At 42.9% G+C, this 16,829-nt stretch overlaps 3 protein-coding genes across 3 annotated transcripts; 2 read left to right on the top strand and 1 right to left on the bottom strand.

Annotated features, from left to right (window-relative positions):
* The first annotated feature begins 225 nt into the window (after positions 1-225).
* Positions 226-1,411, top strand: LOC133027830 (growth-regulated alpha protein-like). The gene is made up of 4 exons (XM_061094976.1): positions 226-277; positions 426-558; positions 675-758; positions 1,220-1,411. Exons 1-4 carry the CDS (start codon positions 226-228, stop codon positions 1,230-1,232), a joined length of 282 nt encoding a protein of 93 aa, XP_060950959.1. The 3' UTR covers positions 1,233-1,411.
* A 2,239-nt stretch (positions 1,412-3,650) lies between these two features.
* fbxo10 (F-box protein 10) lies at positions 3,651-12,786 on the top strand. Its single transcript, XM_061095033.1, has 11 exons — positions 3,651-3,731; positions 4,993-5,627; positions 5,923-6,753; positions 7,527-7,676; positions 8,509-8,645; positions 9,058-9,128; positions 9,273-9,425; positions 9,519-9,869; positions 9,960-10,270; positions 10,423-10,610; positions 11,142-12,786. Exons 2-11 carry the CDS (start codon positions 5,043-5,045, stop codon positions 11,320-11,322), a joined length of 2,958 nt encoding a protein of 985 aa, XP_060951016.1. The 5' UTR covers positions 3,651-3,731; positions 4,993-5,042; the 3' UTR covers positions 11,323-12,786.
* polr1e (RNA polymerase I subunit E) lies at positions 11,970-16,670 on the bottom strand. The gene is made up of 12 exons (XM_061095045.1): positions 16,580-16,670; positions 16,088-16,191; positions 15,522-15,598; positions 15,341-15,426; positions 15,023-15,075; positions 14,784-14,928; positions 14,544-14,654; positions 14,104-14,200; positions 13,889-14,019; positions 13,712-13,793; positions 13,168-13,299; positions 11,970-12,982 (listed from the first exon to the last, which is right to left on the bottom strand). The coding sequence occupies exons 1-12, from the start codon at positions 16,653-16,655 to the stop codon at positions 12,820-12,822; spliced, it is 1,257 nt and encodes a 418-aa protein (XP_060951028.1). The 5' UTR covers positions 16,656-16,670; the 3' UTR covers positions 11,970-12,819.
* Positions 16,671-16,829: the final 159 nt, after the last annotated feature.

Raw genomic sequence — 16,829 nt, 5'->3', positions numbered from 1 at the left:
ACAGATTTTTGCACAAAAAACAATGGGGAACTGCCTTCCTTGGGTTGACAAGATCAGTTCTTCATCAGCAAGTTAAGTGTTGATGTAAGAAAACCTCTAGAGTTCAGGGAGGGACATGAGAAAGGAGGAGAAGGATTTAAAAAGCAGACCTCCTTCCCAGTTTGTATGACTGACGAACACTGCAAAGATCAGATTGTAATCTCAGGCTCCAGCTTCAGAGCAGATATGTCTTACTTTACAATTGTGGCACTCATGGTTTTTCTGGCTATTGCTGTGGGTGAGTAATCTGTCAACCACTAAACAAATATAAGAAGATGAGTTTCTTGACTACATGTGATGCCTTACTTTCCTTTTTGCTGCACAGCTGAATTTTTTTGAGATGCATCCAGAAATCAATGTGTTTCTCTGACCTCTCACCACCTCAGGTACCAGTCTGGGGGATCCAGGAGTGCCTCCGCGATGTCAGTGCATCAAGAAGGAGAGCAGGCCCATCGGACGTCATATAGAGAAGGTGGAGGTGATCCCCGCCAGCTCTGACTGCTCAGAAACTGAGATTATGTAAGCACCAGGATCTAAAGTGTGCATTTTTCTTGCACAGCAGACATCTGAGGTGATAACCTTTGTCTGTTTGGTTGTGCTGAAATATTATCTCATCCTCTTATTTGGTCCTGCAGTGCCACTCTTAAAAAAGATGGGAGAAAGACCTGTCTGGACCCTGAAGCTCCGTGGGTCCAAAGAGTGCTCCAGAAATTGTTTAAGTAAGTGAAGCTTCACTCAACTTTCACTGAATGTTTGAAAAGATTAGCTCAAGAATCAGGCTTATTTGAACACCTCAGGGTAAGCATGTGCATGCACGTCTTTCTATCGAAGGGAATTTCCTCACCTTTGTATTGATTGAAAGACATATCTGGTTACTTTATGGCAGCGGCATACAAAATACTATTCACTGTGCTTTAATACTTAGTCACAGTTCAGGGAAGGATATGAAAGCTTGCAGAAGACGTTTCCAATCACTACCCATAAAACTCTCCAGGAATGCAGCTGGTTAATATTAATGCCTTATGAATGAAATGGCTAAAGACCAGGGGTGGGGCAATAATAAACCATTTGTTTTATTGTGATCAAACAGGATATAAATAGTGCTCCAGCTGTCATATATTCAGTTTGTGTGTAAGTTAGACAGCCTGCCCTATAACACATGTCATATTTCTCTCTTCAGACGCACACGTTGAAGAATAACGGACCGGGACACGTTTTTGTTTACATTGAAGCTTAAAGTGGACACATAAAGCACAAAGAGCTTGTTCTGTATCGCAGGAAGGATTCATGTGGCAGCGGTTGTGCCTATAAATCTTCAATACAACAACGAGTGCGGACACAAACAAGACTTTATCTGAAGAGCGTTACACCTTCAAAGAGCTGTTTTAAAAAGCAATTACAATATTTGTATTTTTGCTTTGTATCTTTTGTTTTTTGTATGAATCAGTAAATGTAAAGAATTGTTTAAAAATAATATATAAACATATTAATAAAATATGTTCCTTATTCCTTAGTCCTTAACATCAGGGGAAAATAGATAAATGGAACAGGAAAGTTCTACTTGAAGGCTGTACGACGTTTATAATGACTGAATGAATTCTTTGTATGAATTTATACCTTTGCTGTAACTTTATTATGCTGGCTTCGACAAGGTGGTTATGTCTACGATCATGTAAAAACTATCATACCTGACATTTTCAGGTTAGATTCCACTGAGGTCAGAGAAGATCTGTGTATTTTGTCTCTTTATTTAAATAAAGCATTTTTACAAAAGGTTTGTCTGCTTGAGGGCTGTGTCCCACTATGTCTTGGATCATAGATACACAAACACCATGGGACTTTGTCTCAATACATTTTAAACAACGTTTCATGGATACAGAACATTGCATACCTGCAGAGTTACTTTGAATTCTCAGTGGACGCACATTGCCACCTCTTGGAAAGAAAGGTTCACATCATCAGGACTATATCCAGTTCTAGTGATTGTTAAATGCCCACATTCATTATCTGCTCACAATACTGAAATTATATGGTTTTAGTAGTGTAGGTCTAATTCCATTTATATTCTATATTTTTGTATATTTCCCACATTCATAAGTATTGCATACTACTCATTATTACTTTACAGATATCTGTTTTTGACTGCCTTCTTGCTGCTGTAAATTTCCCCACTGCAGAATGAAGGATGATCTTATCTTGACTTAACATTAACCCACAGCTCAACTCAAACAAAAAGATCCAGCTGCTGCACAGCTGTACTTAATCACTGAAAGTCTACAGGACCAGAGCCAGCAACAGCACAAATAAATTGCTCTGCCAAGATATGTTATTGTGCAATGAGAATTACTGGCAACGATAAAAGAAGAAAATCTGTGGAAATCCCAGCATTTCCACAGAGTTTCAACAGGACCACCACAGAACTACCAGTAGCACCAGATAAATATTTGGACCATTTTCTTCAATTGACCTCTCTGAACTGACTTCTCTAGTTTAGTCCGCTAAACCATCATCCTGTCATTAGACCCTATCCCCACGACACTTTGAAGGAAGGTTTTCCTTTAATTGAAAGTTCTATATTAAATCAGATTAATATGTCTTTGTTAACCGGCTACGTACCTCAAGCTTCTATGGTAGCAGTAATTGAACCTCTGCTTTGAAAGCCCACTCTTGATCCAGATGTTTTAGCTAATTATAGACCCATATCAAACCTGCCCTTCATTTTACGAAAATCCTTGAAGAAGCTGTTGCTAACCAGCTGTGTGATTGTTTAGATAGAACTGGTTTGTTGGAAGCTTTCAGTCAGGATTTAGAATCCAACGCAACACAGAAACAGCACCGGTAAAAGTGAGGGAAGACTGTGCAATAAAGTTACCTCATTATAACAGCAGCGATGATAGCAGCAGTAATTAATAATAGCAACAATGATAATAATAAATAAGCTCATAATACAAATTATAGTTCTGGTAGATGGATCAAACGTCTCCTACAAGTCAGGTACCTGTAGAATGACAGTAAACAATAAAGATTTTAATAAATCTATTATAAAGATGATTATTTTATCATTCATATCAGCTGAATCAACACTAATTTACCCATTAACGTTAAGCGGGCCTCAGGTTTTACTTTTGTTGATTTTGATATGTTAAAATATTTATAATAAAACTACTCTTAATAAGACCTGTAAAATATACTTTATGGAGACGTTATCTTAAGACATAGAATTAAAAAAACTAAAAAATTATAATATTTGGTAGAGTGACAAAGCACCTGAATATTTTATGAAATATGTAAAAAGGAGAAATAATCAATCAAACAGTCAACATCAACGATATTTTTGGAACATTACTGTGATAAAACTCAACATTCATTTGCATGTAAAGACATGAATCAAGCAGTTTCCTTCTGGGGTGACGTTATAAATAAACAAACTGCAGATTCTCTCCTCTCTAACAAACTGCAGATGTGTTTTAAACAGGCTGTAGATAATAAGCAGGGACCGTACAGACGCCCACTTCCAGGGGGCGTGGTGGGGATGAGCCTTCTCCATCTTTGCTGTTTCTTTGCCGTAAAGTGGAAGCGAACGTCCCAAACGCCTCTGCAGTGATGTCTTGTTGTTGTGAGTCCGGAGGCAGCCGCCGGGAACCGTCTCCGAACATGCGCTGACCCGCCGGCCTGTGACGAGCTGGATCGAGGTAACACCAGGTTGATCTCTTGTGTTATTCTCACGTAGGCGACGCTTCCCTCTTATTTAGCGATGATCGATTGTCCATCAGCGTTAGCTCGCCAGCTAACCGCAACACGGCAGGGCTGCGTAGGGATGCTAGTGACGTAAAGTAAACAACAACAGTGAGGTAACATGTCCGCCGTGTTGTTGTGTTGCGTGGGGCTAGTGAGAGTGTTAGCAGGGTGGGTTGTTTGTGGTGGAGTGGGGCCTGGGGGGGGGGTTCAATCCTCACTCTTCCCCATCTGCATGCCGAAGTGTCCTTGGGCAAGACACTGAACCCCTGAATGGCCCCTCATAGATGTTGAGTTCACTAATTGTAAGTCGCTTTGGATAAAAGCATCTGCCAAATGACGTGTAATGTAATGTCATCTTGCTAACTAACAAACAAGCAATTCGCAGATAAAGACATAATCTCCTTGGTAGAGTTAATGACAGTTCTCCCCTCTAGGTCTGCATTGTTCTCTCCTTAGTCATAACTATATTTGTCATTAAATTCTGACTTAAAAACACAAATGAAATGTGTTAATGTAATGTGGAGATCGGTTTCCGGTTTACAGCTCAAGCTATTAACACAGTCGTCCCTTTTTGGTTAAAACAGCTGCATTTTGAACCACCTTAGTTAATATTGTTAACAGCTAACCAAATATTGTTTGGTAGCTGGCAAATAATTCAGTTTGTAACAGTGACTTCACACTTTAGGTGACGACAAGAGTAAATGTCTTACTTTGATAAATATGTACCTGTGGATCGTCAGGTCCAATTTGTGGAGCAATGGGACCTTTACATTTTTCTGATCACATCTTTCCTCGGTTTACAGCTCAAGCTATTAAGATTGTCGTCCCTTTTGGTTAAGGAACAAATCTTAAAATTGAACTGGCAGCATCTTTACATTAGCAGCAGGATCAGTTCTGTGTTCACGGGGCATTCCAGTCTAATTTGGAGAAATGCATAATATGATATTGTATCATAATGCTACGATAATACTGAGATAATGACTTCACAGAAGAATGTACATGCACCTTATTTTGTGTCAAGATTTGCAAAACTGGTTATTAATAGTTGTTTATGTAAACTTTCCGCCTTGGTTCCCGACTGGTAATGATCAGAAGGAAAAAGTCAGCTGTGGCAAAACACAATTAGTGACTGTCCAATCATCTGTGTGTGAGTGTGAGTGTGTGCATTGTTGTTGTTGTTGTGTGACGGTTTCCTCTGTGACTGGCTGTTTCCAGGCGCGCCTCCCCCGCCGTCACGCTGCTCCCCAGCCGGTGTGCTCGCTGCCATGGAGGTGGGCAGCCTCCCTGTGGAGCTGTGGCGGGTGATCCTGGCCTACCTGCCGCTCCCCGACCTGGGCCGCTGCTGCCAGGTGTGCCGCGCCTGGAGGGAGCTCATCCTCTCCCTGGACAACACCCGCTGGAGGCAGCTGTGCCTGCGCTGCCCCGAGTGCCGCCATCCCAACTGGCCCAGTCAGCCCCACCTGGAGCCGCCGTCCTGGAGGGAGGCGCTGAGGCAGCACGCCCTGGCCAGCCGCACCTGGGCTCAGAACGGACCCGAGCTCCAGTCCTCCACCTGCCTCCTCTTTTTCCGCCGACGGAAGGACCGCCGGGTCTGGCACGTGGGGCCGGGGTGCGAGTTTGAAACCCTGCGCGGCGCCCTGGGGGCGGCTGGGCCATATGACCGCGTGGTTCTCCACCCCGGTGTGTACGAGGAGCAGGCGGAGCTGACGCTGAAGGTGCCCGTGGAGCTGGTGGGTCTGGGCCGCCTGGGTGAGGTGGCCCTCCTGGTGTGCATGGAGCAGCAATGCCCCACTGCCAGGCTGTGTAACCTGGTGTTCATGCCCCCCTGGTTCTCCACTGTGGTTTACAAGGTAACAGCTCGATCTCTTTACACAGCAACAGTGTTTCCCATTATCTACCTAGACTGTGGTGGCCTGCCTTATTCTAAACTGTCCTGCCACAGTTTTTATAATGAAAAAGCATTCATAGTTTCAGCTGCCGTTGTGCCGTTGTGCAAAAAAAATACAAATCTTCCCCATAACGCTTTTAAAAAAAAACGTCAAAAGAATATGTCATAGTGTAATACTGATTGTGAGTCAAAAAGTCCAAAGTCTGATTTCTAAACTCAAATCAGGTCTAACTCTTTCTCTCCTTGCTCTGCTCTAGACGTCGTGGGGTCACGTCCAGCTCGATAACTGCAACTTTGAGGGGGCTCAGCTGCAGATCCGCGGCCCAGGAACCTGCCAGGCTCGCTTCTGCTCCTTCTCCCAGGGCAGCTCGGCCCACCTGCTGGGTGTCGTCCTCAGTTTAATGGACAGCTGCGACTTCTCCGGAAGCGACACCGCCTCGGTGACCGTGGAAGGTCCGCCGCTGTCAGAGAGGAACTGGGCTTGCAAACACTTGGCCGCTTTGGCCCGGACGTTCCCGTCTTGCGGCGTGTCTGGGAATAACAGTTACTCATCAAGAGGCCCGCAGGCTGGCTCCGCTGGTGGGCCTCAGCCTCCGGGTAATCATGTCAAAAAGGAGCATGTGAGCATGGAGGACTGGCAGCGGAGGACTGGGGTGGATGCACTGTGTCAGGGCACGGTGATCGAAGACGGCTGGAGCGACGGCGAGCACAGCGAGGGGGAGGAGGAGAACCGAGATGGAGAAAAGACCAACGACACCAAAAACCCATTTACATTGGATTACAAAATCTCATACGACAATCATGGACTGTCCCATTTGCTCAAGCCCCGGGCAGACGGCTCTCTGCCCCTGGCCTCCTCTCCAGACCCCCTGCCTGTGACCCCGGAACCCCTCACCCTTCAGCAGGAGCTGGACCGGGACCCAGAAGCTCAGATGCTGGCATCGTCCACCCTCGGCTGCATCCTCAGACGCTGCCTCTTCAGGGAAGGGAAGGGGGGGGTGCATCTGTCTAACTATGGGCAAGCTCGGCTGGAAGGCAACGTTTTCCGTGGGCTCAACTACGCTGTCCGCTGCATCCAGAACTCCACAGTAAACACAATCATAATAACCTTTTTTGAGACTTAATTGAATTTGACTCACATTTAGATTGCCCATGTTCAGTGCCTTTTTTGAAATTCTCTTTTTATTTAGAAAGGCACATTTCCATCACATACATTAAATACAGCTTTAGTCTGTCAAGGACATAATAAAGGATGGATGTAGTAAGTTTGGGTGATTTTGTACATATTGCCTTTCTGGGGTTTTGTTTTATGAACCTAAACTACTCCATGTAGGAACAATAACAGAGGTAAAGATAACACAACCGGGGAGTGCACATCACATCAAAAAAAAAGGAGGATCACACAAAACACAAGTATATTAAAATAAAATCAGATCTAACTGGTTTTACATACTCAGTCCATTTGGTCCAGGTCTTATAAAAAATTTCTTTCTCGACCTTGAGGGAAAAAGATATCTTTTCCATAACATAAATCTCATACACAGTTTCAATCCATTCATCAATGGTGGGAGGGTCCACTTTTAACCATTTCCTTGTGACACATTTCTTACTAGCTGCCAACAGTATAGCGAGCAGTTTTTTGTCTTTTATGTTCCACGTTTCAAACAATATATTGCCCAAAAACAAAGTTTCACATTTTAATAGGATGTTGTTCAGTGACTTTTAATCCTCATCACGCCATTTGAGAAATGTATCAAGTTCAGGAAGTAGCCCCAGATCATAAGTAATTAAGTGGCAGCTTCCAATTCAAACTGACACTTGAGCCGCTTCCCTCTCTCTCTCTCTCGCTCTCCTACTTCAGATAGTGATGCTGAGAAACGAGGTGTGTGAGTGCCGTGCGTCGGGTGTCTTCCTGCGTCTCTCGGCTCAGGGCCTCATCGCCGAAAACAACATCCACTCCAACGGAGAGGCGGGCCTGGACATCCGGAAAGGGGCGAACCCCATAATTCTGGTAACTGCCGCACCACTGGATATTGAATTCCATAGTTTGAAACATGCAAACATATCCACATTCGATGACATAACCCTAACCCTAGGGGATTTATGGGCTCCTTTCGAAGTCCCAATCACACAGACATTTATTAAAAAAAAGATAATACTAAGTAGGGTTGCAAAATTCCGGGAATATTCAAAGTTGGAAACTTTCCATGGGAATTAACAGGAATAAACTGGAAATGTTGTGGGTAATTTATACTAACTGTATTTACCTTGTCATATACAGACATAAATATAAACATTTTTTTGTGTCATAGGCTGATTTGAGACCTGAGGAAACTTTGGGCACTTGACTATATGCTTCTGCATCGTTGTGTCATTCTTAACATAGGTCTTTGCACAGTATTTGCAAATGTACACAGCCTTTCCTTCTACATTGGATGGGGTGAAATGTCTCCACACATGAGGGAGTGCACGTGGAGATAGTTAGCCAAACAATTGGAATAGTCTGTAAAAATATTTTACAATTGATGGATAAATTAATGGAAATAGGCCAGATGAACAGATGAACAATCCTCAATAAGCATGCTAATATATTTTCCCCAGTAATATGCTCAGCGTTTAATTTGCATAGTTTTTTGTTTTTTTTTCAAAATTCCCCAAATTCCCGAGCTTAATATTCCCTTGAGAAGTTTTAGGCAAGTTTCCGGTAATTTACCGAAAACTTTCCGCCCCTTTGCAACCATAATAATAAGTCACGTATAGAAGCTTGAATTTGATGTAAACGTTGTTGCTCTTAGTTTGATGGTGGTCTCTCTTTTGACTGTTTCATTTTGTCCTTTCTACAGTGCAACAGAATACACAGTGGTTTGCGTTCTGGGGTTGTTGTCCTTGGCAAGGGAAAAGGTTCAATTCGGAGCAATTGGATCTATAACAACAAGGAAGCGGGCGTGTATATTCTCTTCAGTGGGAATCCTGTGGTCAGGTGTGTGGGGCTCAAAAAACGACGGCCGTAACTTGTGCTGGAATGTGCTGTCCTTGTTTTTCCAGTGTAGAGAGGTGTTTGTTTTCGGTAAAGACAAAGTGTATTTGTTAGTGTGTTGTTTTTTGCAAATTCGTCATATTAAAACATTTTTTGAACACGTCAGCCGTTTTCAGATATGAAGAACACAGCAGGAGATTGTGCGGGATAGTCCTTCTACAAGCACTAGTAGAGTGTGCTGCTATACTTAACCCTGCATTATAGTGTTTTAAGTCATTCTCTACATTCTCTGCAGGAGAAATAAACCAGCTACTCCACTGGAAAACCTCAGTTAAAATAACTTAACTGTTTATTAATTGATGAGACTCGTTCTGAACTTGTGAAATTATTCAATGTTCTTCTTTCTGTCTCCTAGTGGGAATCACATCTTCCAGGGCCAGGCAGCTGGGATTGCTATAAATGAAAATGGCCGAGGAATAATAAAAGGTGAGAACGTGGGACTTTCCTAATTCACATATCATACCAGCTATCTGCCAAATAGCTTCTTCATTTTCATCCACTGCTTTTGCCGCTCACAGAAAGCACACTACATGGGGTTATTAACGTTCTGACTCTTACATTCATTTCCAGATAATGTGATCAAAGAAAACCAGTGGGGGGGTGTAGACATCCGAAGAGGAGGCGACCCCATCCTGAGGAACAACTACATCTGCTACGGCTTCTCAGACGGCGTGGTGGTGGGAGAGAGAGGCCGCGGACTCATTGAGGGAAACCACGTCTACTGTGGGTACTTTCAGCCTGATAATGGCAGCGTGCTGTGTTTTTATTTCAGCATCACAAGGGGTTTCATTTCCTCTCTCCCTCTTGCTCCTTCAGGTAACAAAGGCTGTGGCGTGTGGGTTATGTCGTCCAGCCTCCCGCAACTCCTGGGAAACTACATCACCCATAACTGTATGTACGGGCTGGCCGTGTTCTGCAGGAAAGACCCGGACAACATCGAGGCCAGGGAGGGTAACTGGCCGGGCCAGGAAGGGATCGCCGGAGACGGAGTCAGCGGGGAAAGGAGAGGAATAGAAGGAGAAGGAAGAGAAGTGCAGGAGAACCTCAACGAAGAGGGGGAACTGTTTGCGTGGGAGAGCGATCTGGAAAGCGAGGATGAGCGTCACTCTGCCCGTCGCTCCACCAGTGTAGCGCTGGTGGAGGGCAACTGCATGAGCTACAATGGAGGTAATAAAGCCCACTGATACGTCAAATACAAATTGTCACTCACTCCCCAGCTCTTATGTTGTCTCCATCTTTCTGCTTTTTGCTCTGTAGCCGTTGGTCTGTATGTGAAGAGCAGCGAGGCCCTGAATGTTTTCGCTAACCTTGTGAACAGTAACTGTGGCACTGGAATCGCTGTGCTGCAGAGCAGTCAGCTGACCCGGCTGGTCACTAACTGCATCCTTGAAAATGGTCGAGCTGGTGTTACGGTGGAGAAAGACTGCCGAGTGGAACTTCGTGGTAATGGCATCTATGAAAACAACGGCCATGGCATCAGTTTCAGTGGCAACGGGCAGATTGCAGAGAATGATGTGGTTGGAAACCGTGGATACGGGATCCAGGTGTCGGGCTGTGCTGACATCAAGGTGAGTTGCATTAAGACATGGAGAGAGCTTGTTAAGACTTATTTCAAATACACTTTGTACAACATTGCACATAGTAGATACTTTATGTTATGTCAACACATCATTTATATGCATGTTTTGTGTTTTTCTTTTTAAATGATTTGTATCTTCAGGTACTGCGTAACCGAGTCCAACCAGCACAGGGCTGTGGCATCGCTGTGATGGGACCAGTAAAAGGTGTCGTGCATGACAATCTCTTGTTCCAGGGCCATCCTGGAAACAAGAAAGCACTCCTCCACATGGATCCTGGCACAGACGGCTGTGTGTTACGGAACAACAATATTCTAAGACACAATAACAGGTAAACAGACAATAGGGCCGGAGATTTAAAGGGTATCAGTGGCTTTAACAACCATTTCTCTTTCTCCCTTTCCTTTTCTCCACATACTAACAGCAACTAGAATCCGTGTAACAATCTATGAGACGACAATGAGTAAACACTGCGTTTGTAGAACAGATACTTGTATCTGTGACCTTGCGGGAAATTATCTCCCTAACATGCAGCTAACCTTGGTTTTACAGTTCTGTATTGATTAACGGTTGTTTGTTAACATCTTTTCAGCCAGTAAACAAATGGAGCACTAACGCAGCCCAAATTGAAGGCATTTCCCTCAGGAGTTAGTAGCTAAAAAAGAACGTGTATTGGACTTAAAGCTTGTCAGGAGGCCATGAACATGGCTCCAAATAAATGATGTTTAATATCTTCAATAGATAAGCACCTGTTAGTTCACCATATTAACATGAACTCAGCTGTTTTATTGCAGGTTTGACATCATTGTGTTAGTGGGAATATAAAACAAATCTGTTACTTTTGTCTTTTTTTCTTTTGTAGCTGTACATCTGCTCCTCCCTGGGTGCTGGAAAACCCTCCACCTCGGCCACTGGCCAACTCCCCCTCTGGCCTCTCCTCAGCCCAGTATCCTTCCCGACTTGGAATATCCATGACAACCAGGATCAGTGCCACTGTGGAGAGTGGGTGCCACAGTGGAAGCATGTTCTGCTCCATCCTGTGAATACTTGCAAGCACTTACTATTTAATATGATTGAACTGGTCAGTTATCATATATTTGGAGAACTCTAAACTTCCTCAGAGAAGACTCTCCAAAATGATGCTCTATCGTTAAGGTGGATCAATGAGCTGGAAGAAAGAGGCTGCACCAACATAACCACTAAAGGGACCATCCACCTTCCGGGATCATAAAGGTGGCACAACATTTTGTACATCTGAAACCAGACTTTTGTAATTGTACGATGAAATGCCAGAGCATTCATCAAATGTGGACTCACAATGTGAAGCTGGAGGACAAGACATTTAAGCATTGTCACCATCGTACTATACCTTAACCATTTCTATACTAAAGCTTTAACTTTATCATGTTCTCAGATTTCATGTACAGGATCGCTGTAGACTTTGTATTTTTGTCATTTTGCTTCTGAGACTTACTTGTTAGGATGTGCACATGTATCCAAGTCCTAGCAGGAATCTAAACCCCCATTCAGACCTGCTATTAACATCCATCCTGAGTGATCTAATGACAAGTGGTCAGCATTAAGTTTAGGTAATGAACACAACCAAATGCGTCCTGAGATCCAGTCGCAATCGGAGGTGGTAGTTTAGTTTCACAATGATTCAAAAGTATTTTTTATCAGTATCCATGTTTATTTATTCATGGCCAGTGTCACAAAATCAACAGTCTAACACATAATTTGTGATACTAGATAGATTCATTCTTTCAGCCCATCCTGACTCCTCACTCTTTACCCTCTCTCGCTTGCACCGACAGTGACAGACACATCCGTAAACTCAGACTTGGTCAAAACGACATGATTTGGTATTCAGAAACCGAACTGACGTGTGTTTATTTGCATATCGAACTGGAGAAGGGGGATCCGATCACAAGTGGTCACTCAAGAGACACATCCAGGACGTGTTTTAATGCCCGGTGTGAACAGACAAACGTATCACTGTCAACTTGCTATCAGATCTCTCAGGACGGATGTTAACACCGAGTCTGAACGGGGCCAAAGCCTCAACCATCCTACAAAGTAAAGTTGTGCCTTGTTTCACTTCTTCAGTGATTGTAGCTGGGGAAGGAGTTGTCATAGTGCAAGGTGTATATGCAAAAATGATGGAGCTGCTCTATTTCCTGGTGAGTCTGTTTTTGTATCATGCCCATGTTTTTAAGATGAAGCTTTGACTTCATGATGGAATTCCGTTCAGTACACAACTTCACAGACTCACCCGGTAATTGCAAGTTACAGAAGGACAATTCTGTTCAGTGTGCAATATGTGATGTCTACAAAATGTGCCTCTGTTTTATCTGTCTCGGTTGTCACCTAGAATTTGTTTACAGCTCAATACTCTGCTGCTTTTTTTGTATCATGCACAGTAAATATTAACTTAAAACATCACGTATAACTCAAGAGTTCATCATTTTATTTGTCTACAAAATGCATCAATAAAACAGTTCTCTCTTGATCCGGTTCTTTGTCCTCTCCTGTTAGTGTCTTCAGTGCATTTTCTTGCGTTTCCGTCTCTCCATGAACTGATCATATTTGATCAGAGGTACAAGAAGGGACGCCTGCTTGTGTTCGCCTTGCAGTCCAGGCTCAGTCTTCCCCCGGGCCGGTCTAACTAGGGTCAGTCCCATTGACTTTGCAACTTCAATCATCCTACAGAAAAATATGAATCATGTATTCCTGCAGAGATCCTCTATAGCACCAATAATCTTCCCTCAGTGTCTAAAGTTTAAACACTAACATAGACTTCACATGTACTCATTTAACAAGACAATACTTCACACATTTAAAACCAAACATTACACACAGAAGTTCCAGACTTGGTATTTGCTTCTTACCTGGCCTCAGTGATTCCTAGATCGCGGTGCAGTAACGTGAGGTCAGCAGTCATGTGACCCATGTGCAGGAGCACGGCCAGAGAGTGCGCTGCTATTTTGGCTTTCATTGATGTTGACACAACGTTCAGGACCCTGAAAGACAGAGGAGTCAAATCAAAAATGTGTGCGACAATGAATTATATATTAAATTATATACATTAATTAGTCCTGTACACCTAACAAAAACTTGCTTATAATGGATTCCTCTTTTTCATCCACATTAAGGGTCTAAGGATAGAGGGTGTCATATGGCTTTACAAATTCTCATGAGCATGAACTCTGAAAAAAAGTCAAGAGAATTAGGTCTAGATATTTGCTTTCACATATGAAGATTCGAGAGGGCCGGTAGAGAAATTTCAGGAAAATGTCTGCACTTCACTTTAGTGATAAACAAATATATCCAGAAATATAAAGTGATTATGAAATATCACACTAAGGTCTCTGCTAAGCAAATGTAGTCCCTGCAAATAGTTGACTAAATTACCAAGGTGTTACATCATCGTACCTGCCATTGTTGAAAGTCTCCACAGTGAATGTTTTGAGCAGCTTGTTTTGAATGATGCGCGGGCAGCCTTCCTCCTGCCCAACTGCACATATAAATATAAATCAGTTGGTTTTATTCCCAGAAGAAGGTGCATAGAACCACATATACTTTGTGACGAAGGCTAAGAGCGTTACTCACACTTGCGGGTGATGTTCTTCTGCCGGGCCAGTTTAAGCAGCATTGAGAGGTAAAAGGCGGCTCGTGCCAGCTTGTGCCTGGCTTCATCTTCAGTCGGCAGGTTCTCGAGGTGCTTCACAACACACAGGCTCCTTCAAACAAACAAACGTTAGAATGCAAAGGAAAACACGTGCAGCTTCATAACATGTGTCAGTGTGAGCCCATTGTTACGCTACCCTCCGTCATTCGCCATCTTCTGCAGCTCCTCAGGGCTGAGTTCTGCCAACTTGGAACCGGCCATCTCCAAAGTTTCAAACTCAACAGGAGTCAGGACTGTGGTTGGTGATTAAGGACCAAGCCCCAAAAGTGTGGGTTGATTTTGAAATTATATTCCAATCAGGTTCGGTCACGTTGTGTACATGTTTGTTTACAAAACACAAGCCTGTAATCAGGTAAAACATTGGGCTTGGGTTGGTTCAGACACTGAATATGAAACAGGTTTCCTCTCAGGCTTGGACAGGTTTTGACAGGTTTGGACAAAACAATGTAGTCTAAGCCGCAGTCTAACCCAAACATATCCGGCTGTCATTGTGAAAACTCAACACATTTTCTGTTGTAGCATCTACAGTTCTTACATCCTTTGGTAATACACACACACAGAGCCAATAAAGGATACGATCGTCCAGTAGGTAGACGTCCTCAGGTTTGTCTGCGTTTGCATCGCAGGGAGGCAGATGGAGAGCCAGATCTCCTTGGGACTCTGTCTCGGCAACTTCCTGTTGTAGAGCTGAGGAAAGCGAAATTAAAATATGTATCAGAAACAAACTCAAGACTTGAGAGCACAGGGAAGACAACAGAGACTTAAACAGCCAGAAATTCCAGGTTAGCTTTGTGTTTTCCTGGCTGTTGAACTTACCTTCCAGACCCTTCTGGTCGATCACATTGCTGGCAGCTTTAGCCACAGCTTGGTGCAGTGTATCGCTGCCCACCTGATTCAGCCTGCGAGAGCTCAGAGCTTTCTTTTGTTTGTTGGTGCCAAACGTTGATATCAAAGAATCAACCTGCAGAGAAAATGGGATGCAACATTAATATATTACTGCCAAGGGGATTCTTGCTCTAGTCGGGGTCTGAGAGGAATAGAACACATCATGGTACCTTTTCTCTGTAGGTCAGAGTCGTGTCCTGGGATGTTGCAGTGTCCGTCTCTCCTGGTGAAACAAAAACATTGTAAGTGTAGAAAATTTGCCCAGACAACATTTCAGCATCAAATATTTGCCTTTCAAAAGATAATGATTGGGTTTTAGAAAATCATCAATCATTTGGGTTATGTAGACAGATTAGGATTTTGGGGAGACGATACCAATATAAAGAAGTAAGATATTTTTTGATATCAATACATATATATTAAAACATTTAATTTAAATTTTATATTTAGTTTAATAATCAACACGTGTTGCTGGTTGTTTTCATTACCTGGTATGACAGGCTGCAAGTTGAAGAGCTGAGCATTGTGCACCTCCATTTGCATGGTCTGTTTGTTCAGCACGCCGACATAATATCTAAACAGACACCAAACACACACCTGTTAGTCCTGTTCACAGTGGTGAACAATGGTATTGGTCCGAGTTTCTGAAAATGTGTTGCATTCACATACTTGCAAAGGTTGTTGCATTTCAGTGACCCCGTTCCAAAATTATTTCCAACATAGGACAGTCTCTCTGATTCAGCAACCTACACAGAGGAAGATGAAAGCAACACTGTGTTTTAAGTCACACTCAAAACACAAATCATAATAAACATATATATACACAAGAAACCACTATACCAATGCCTCCACAGCCACTGGTAGCATGCAACAAGGTATGTTCACTTCATTACTGTAATTGAGTAAGTTTCCACTGCATATATCAGCAAATATCTGTACTTCCTACTCATTTTCAAAGTGCATTTTTTTTTTTTTTTTTATGTGATCAATAGCAAGTAGAGATTTGATCCAATCAGAGCAGGCAAATAACATCAGACCCGCCTCCTCAGCTATGATGATGTGGTAGACTGCTACATTAGGAAATTGGAAACACTCTGCAAGTACTTTTTCTTTCATTACTTTAAGAAGCAAGCAAGTACTATGTTATTTTTTCTCAATCAGAGGATTAGTCTAAACATTAGGTACAGTGTGAACACATCTGTCAGAGGATAACTGTGGTTCTGCATCTTCCTCACCAGTATCCGTCTGCTTCTCTTCCTGGGGTTGTTCTCATCTACGCTCTTGTACATGGAGAAATCCAGTTTGTCTGCATTCCTCACGCTGCCGTTTGAAAACCGGACTGTAAAATAAATATGAATATTAATACATATTAATAAAAAAGACACAGAGGAGCCTGTCAACAGCTACTGCACAGAATCTAAAACATGTTTATTATGAGCCACAAGAAAATACATCAATGAAGAGGCAACTAATATAATGCTGCGATGCTAAAAACATGATATTCATCAGTGTGTCCTGTTTTAAAGTATTTTTCTTGACTCAGTGCTCGTGTCACCTGGATTTCACTAAACTAAACAACTAGCCCCGCTGCTGCTAGCCCCCACGTGTACGATACAAACAAGCCTTTATACTTGAGAAATACGTACGATCCGACGTTTACAGGCGTTATTACAATTTGAGTTATATTATTAAAATGCCTGAACAACCAACAAGAGGGACCAACGCACCCATAACAGCTTTGTCGCCTTCTCTTTCCTCTTTACAACACACTAACGAGCAGGAGGCCGCCATGTTTGTTGTCATGTTTGACGAGAGGGTTCACTCCCTGCTACTTCCGCCTTCGCCGAGCTTGACAATGTAGTTCTCCATCAGGCATGTGAAATTAAGAATCTGAAAATAAATAACATTTATTGGAAATCAAGTTTTTTAAAAACAGCAAAAACTTGAATTAAAGTTAAAATTGACAAAAAGTAAATT

This window comes from Limanda limanda, chromosome 2, assembly GCF_963576545.1.
Source record: "Limanda limanda chromosome 2, fLimLim1.1, whole genome shotgun sequence".
Lineage (NCBI taxonomy): Eukaryota > Metazoa > Chordata > Actinopteri > Pleuronectiformes > Pleuronectidae > Limanda > Limanda limanda.
This window is presented reverse-complemented; position numbering and strand designations above follow the sequence as displayed.